Source organism: Xiphias gladius, chromosome 8 (genome assembly GCF_016859285.1).
Source record: "Xiphias gladius isolate SHS-SW01 ecotype Sanya breed wild chromosome 8, ASM1685928v1, whole genome shotgun sequence".
Classification (NCBI taxonomy): Eukaryota; Metazoa; Chordata; class Actinopteri; order Istiophoriformes; family Xiphiidae; genus Xiphias; species Xiphias gladius.
The window spans coordinates 1,015,980-1,021,356 of NC_053407.1; the positions used below are offsets into that span (position 1 = coordinate 1,015,980).

At 42.3% G+C, this 5,377-nt stretch overlaps 1 protein-coding gene across 1 annotated transcript in view; it reads left to right on the forward strand.

Annotated features, from left to right (window-relative positions):
- Positions 1–345: 345 nt before the first annotated feature.
- Positions 346–5,377, forward strand: part of cfdp1 (craniofacial development protein 1) — a 16,253-nt gene continuing 11,221 nt past the window's right edge. The window contains exons 1-4 of the mRNA XM_040134268.1: positions 346–710; positions 3,888–4,014; positions 4,714–4,942; positions 5,319–5,377. The exon at positions 5,319–5,377 is cut by the window's right edge and continues 17 nt beyond it. Coding sequence (XP_039990202.1) covers positions 641–710; positions 3,888–4,014; positions 4,714–4,942; positions 5,319–5,377 — 485 coding nt within the window. The 5' untranslated portion in view covers positions 346–640. The remainder of the gene's footprint in view (positions 711–3,887; positions 4,015–4,713; positions 4,943–5,318) is intronic.

Below are 5,377 nucleotides of genomic sequence, written 5' to 3' on the forward strand. Positions count from 1 at the left end.
TGACTTGTATTTTGTTTTAAAATCTTTATATGAAAAGCAACTCCCCCTTGCCTAAAATCGTTAGTTAGTGTCATTTCTTTTTACTGTTGAGCTTACTTGTTCTATTATTACAATAAAAGTGGAAAGCAGTATCTTTTAAATTATGGATCACATAAATGTTTATTTGTTAAATATTACCTTTTTATTTTTATCGATTTAAAGGACAACACTTGCTGACTCTGGATGAGGCTGTTAGGGCAGCACTCAGCCGTATTGTAAAGGAAGTGGGGCGTACGACGACCTACGCTCTAGTCCTGCAGGTGGCGGTAATGAGTCTTGACGTTGCTTAGTGGTCGCCACAAAAGAAAAGGAACCAGCGCAGTAGGCTTTTTGAACCTTCGAGCTCGCCGTCGCCACAGGAAATCACTTGGAATTCCGTAATTTTTTTTCATTTCCAGAAAAGCTACAATACCACATCGTTTCATACATTTCATGCGCAGGATTTATTTGTAACTATCACAGAATTGAAAGGAGAATTTTCATTTTGTAACGTAACATTTGTAACGTCGTGAAAGCGGTAAATAAGCTGGTAGGAAACATACTGCCGCCTTGAAGCCCTGTTTTATTTACTTCATTGTCAGTCTAAGGCTGTTCCCCCAAAATGATGAACTATTCTGACTACGACTCTGACGGATATTCGTCTAACGAAGACGCAGACTACGTCCCGTCAGGTGAGGACTGGAATCACCCACCGCTGTGTTAAACATCAGCAAGTAGCGAATACTAGCCGCTACAGGGACCCGAGGGGTCCTGCTAACGTGGTTGGTTTAATCGACCGTTGCAGCGAACGTTGATGAACTTTTCACATAGGAGGACCAACATTTATCTCGCCCACGAATGGTATGCACCTGACACGACGGACCACTTACAGTGTGAAATATCCGTCCTGTATGCGCATCCTTACGTGCGTTGAGGGGCCATGTGCTAAAGTCCTTTAAGAAGTGCCACCAAATCTTATAGGTCTGGTCAGATTCATACAGTGTTTGGAGGTGAATGTGGAGGGAAGGCTGATCACCGACTAGATGATATTTCTATATTTCGGTTTTTGTTGACACTGTCTGAAATGCGTAAATTCAGTTGCATGTTTATTGCGGAGGTCATAGTTCAAAGGGATGTTGCACTAGGCTACGTTACAGCAAGAGGTGTTTCTAATTTTTTGTCCTCCCTATTTTACATCCATGAGGAGATATACTGTAGAAACACCGCTGAAAACGGTGCAGTCCAGTGCACCACCACCACCACTAACTAACACCTCAGTGCTAAGACACGGAATTGAATGAACAATTCTATGTCAGTGTCAAAAAAACCTCAACGTTATCCACATAATACATGTAGACGTTATGAACGTTCAGGGGGACCAAGGACTCTCTCACTGGCATGGCCTCCCTTGCAGTGTCGTTGGTTCATGAGCAAGACCTGCCTCACAGCATTGTCCGTCTCCCGTTCCACTGGGTCCAGGATCCCGTGCAGTTCCTCCTGTTGACATTGTGCAAGGCACATGTTGCATTCACACGTGCCTTCACATTTCCAGGGCAGGTGCTGATGATCCAGCTGTGCATTCAACACTGAGCAGACAAGATGCCAAATGCGCTCTCATCCACCGTTCTTGTCCGGATCAAGCGGTAATTGCAGACCCTGCAGCTTTTAGAGAGGTTTTTACTGGGGAACGGCACAAATTTGGAATTTAAAAATATCTTCAGAAATTGATGCAAATTGACCAATTTTGCGTAATCAAAACATTTTAATAAACTGTCCAATGTTACTGAACAAAAGAAAACAAAAAACAAAACTTGTATGGTAGTGAAATAATGCAAAGACAAAATTTGCCCCAGACACATTTATTAGTACGCTTCACTAATGTTTGGCAATGGCAATGGCAGCCTCGAAAGGTGTCTTGTAGCCATCTAGAAGCTTCTTGCACCTTTGTGCTCGTAGTTTCTGCCACTCTTCCATTGCTGTGCGTTCAAGCTCTTTAAAGTTTGCAGGCGTGCATTTTGCAATGGCAGGTTTCAGCTCTCTCCATAGGGATTGAGGTCAGGACTCATTCCCTTCCAGTTTAAAACAGTCCATCTTTTCCTTTTCATCCATTCTCTTGTGCTGCTGGATGTGTACTTTGGGTCTTGAGAGACCCAAGACCTTCACCTCAAACCTAGCTTTCTGACACTGGGTAACACATTTCGCTCTAAAATGCCTTGGTAATCTGATATCATCATTCCTTTGACACATTCGGTGCCTCCAGTACCAGAGGAAGCAAAGCAGCCCTACAGCCTGATAGAACCTCCACCATGTTTTACTGTAGCTAGGCTGCTCTTTTCCTTATGGGCTTCATTTCATCACCTATTAACAAACTGATGAACTGCATTGCCAAAGAGCGCCACTCTGGTTTCTTCTGTCCACAGAACATTATCCCAGAAAGACTGTGGCTTATCTATGAAAGTTTTTGTCAAACATCATTCTTGCCTTTTCTGCCTCTCTTTCAGTAGTGGTTATCTCCTTGGCCTTTGCCCATGGAGCCCTATTTGGTTTAGTGTGCAGTGATTGGTATTACCTGAAACCACCACTCCAGATTGCTCTATTCAGCCTGAAGCTCCTCAGATGTGTTTTTTTCCACAATCCGCATCAAACGTCTCTCACTGAGTTTCTTCTTAGCAACACGTCCTGGAAGCTTCTTAACAGTTTTATGACGGTGAAACCCTGGTAATAATGCAGTTGTAACAACATGGCGTGTCTTCCAACACTAATGTGTGGTAGCTGTGATGTGGCTTTGGGACACACGGGTATAGCCATTACAGACCTGCAATCTCTTGTGCTGCCTGGAATGGATATTGAAACCTGCCGCAGACAAAAAGCGAGGCGTTCAACCGGAGACATTGCTCCTCGCCACCTCTTATCCGTAGTGTGGGGTCCAGTTCTCCTGAGCGAGTCATCAGATCGGTCAACATCAAGCTGAAAATACTGCCGAAAGCATTCGCTATACAGCCGCAGTTCAAGACCGGCCAGTGACATAAAAAGTACCATAAAGTAGAAAGAGATCTGCTAAAATGACTGTTGTGTACCCAGGAAACAAACTGTGCAGCAGGAAATGGACTACAATGTTTACTACGTAGTACGGCGGATACGTCAGAAAACATGTCAGTCACGTGCTCAACCCAACACACCACCAGAACTACAGATTCAAGAGAGAGCAGATACTGCAAAGTACTTCTTATCTGTATGTATGTATGCACTGTAATGGAGCGACCACACAGCACCATCCTAGTCTGTTTGCTTAAAGTACTTTTCTCCACCATAATCTCAGATTACAAGGTCAAGGTAAAGTCCGTAAACCTGATATAACAAACTGAAACCTGTGTTCCTGGTGCTTCTCGATACGGTAGAAGTCATTACCACAATAACCATACAGGTATTATCCACTACTGATATATACATATGTTGGTTGTCCAATTATTTTTGAGCCTCTGAAAATCAGGGACAATGTTTTTCTTTTTTTTTTCTTTTTTAAACAAAGGTTGTAATTCCTAAATGCTCCCCTTGAATTTAAAAAGTCTGAAAATCTACACTTCAGTCACATCTTGGGGGCTTGGGGTTTCAAATCCACTGTGGTGATGTTCAGGTGCAAAATTACAAAAACTGATTCACCATCCAAATACTTGTGGACCAAACTGCCTGTCACAGTAAATGTGTGCAAAACCTCCACCAATCAAACTGATGTGTACAGTAAATGAACTGTGCTCCACGTTACATGAAATTAAACTCATTATATGTGGTAAACAAAAACTCACACAGCAAATTTTTGTTGGCTCCTTGTTCTTTCTCATTCCCCTGCCCCCTGTCATCTTTCCCCTTAGATGATAATCTCAGTGAGGATGACATCAATGAGTGTGAAAGGGAAGACCCTCTGCAGGCGGACGACGATGTGCCACATCCTGACGATGTCAGCAAGAAGAAGACGAAGAAAAAGGACATCGGTATGAGGTGAGAGGAATCATGGTGTGAAGGTCAAAGAGGGGACAGTGTGCCTCAGGACGGAGCAAATGGAGCAGAAGTCAAGAGTGTTAGAATTTTCAGTGTTTACTACAGTGTCAGTTTTGTTATCTTGTTTTTTGTCAGTTAGCTTTTGTGTTTTTGCCACAGTTGAAAAACGTATATAAAAACAGAATTCTGAGCAGAGTTTCTGAACCTTGGAGTTGGAACCACATGGAATCACAGTTGATTTGTAAAATATCTAATGTTGATTATTTTTAAATATTCATTTCATATCAAATATTAACTAATATTATTACGTCTATAGAATCATTTTGGAGCTCTCTGCATGTTGGTGAAAGAAGGCTACGAAACAGTGTCAGACTCAAATTCCCATTACAACTTTACAACTCTGTAACTGCCGGGGGTCACGACAATTTTGCAAACTACCAATAAGGTCACGTTATTAGGGCAAGGTTATGAAGCCCTGATGTAGAACCATGAATCAAAGCAGAATCAGCTTTATTGGCCACGGATCTTTACACACAGGGAATTAGACTTTCACTGGCTTTTCCTAAATTCTTGACCAAAAGTATTTTTTTTTACTTTTAATCAAAGATATGTAAGAGGAATCACAGGCTTCTCTTAATGAAAAGAGATGCTGCCAATGATATGCCCCTCATCCACTGTATCCTTGAAAAAAATCCACAGAAAGAGGAAGAAAGGAGTGCTGAAAGTAGAGAAAGAAGAGGGGGGTGAAGGTGGAACAGAAGAGGCACCGCTTCCAGAGGAAGAGGCGGTGAAACCCACTGCGGTAGAGGAGGATGAGGAGGCAAGACAAAAGAAAAAATCTGATGACCTCTGGGCGAGTTTCCTGTCTGACGTTGGATCCAGACCCAAAGAATCCTCACCTGTCTCACAGTCAAGTACCACACAGAAGGTAAATATTTTCCAGACATAAACACTCGGAGGGCACCAAATTCTAAACCAGACTTTTTGATGGTGCTTTCACGTGATGGATCCGTTAAGTCAACATGAGTTATAGTCAGGGAACCATGTTTCATTTCTAGACACATGGAGGGTAAAAGTCAAGCATACAAAATGGTTGTCTGGTGGATGGACCCCCATTAATCTTGCCTCTGACATGGGTTACACGTATCATATATATCATATCATCATCATATCATATATATATAGATATCAAGTGGGTTAACAATGTAGCGCAGATCATCAGAGCATCAACATCTACAGTGGTTTCTGTGTCTGTCGTTTTTTTATCCTCTCACTTGGACTGATTCTTTTGTTTTTATCCTCAGGCCGATTCTCCAGTACTGAAAGTTGCTCCTTTGAGTACAGAAACAAAAGCATCAGAACC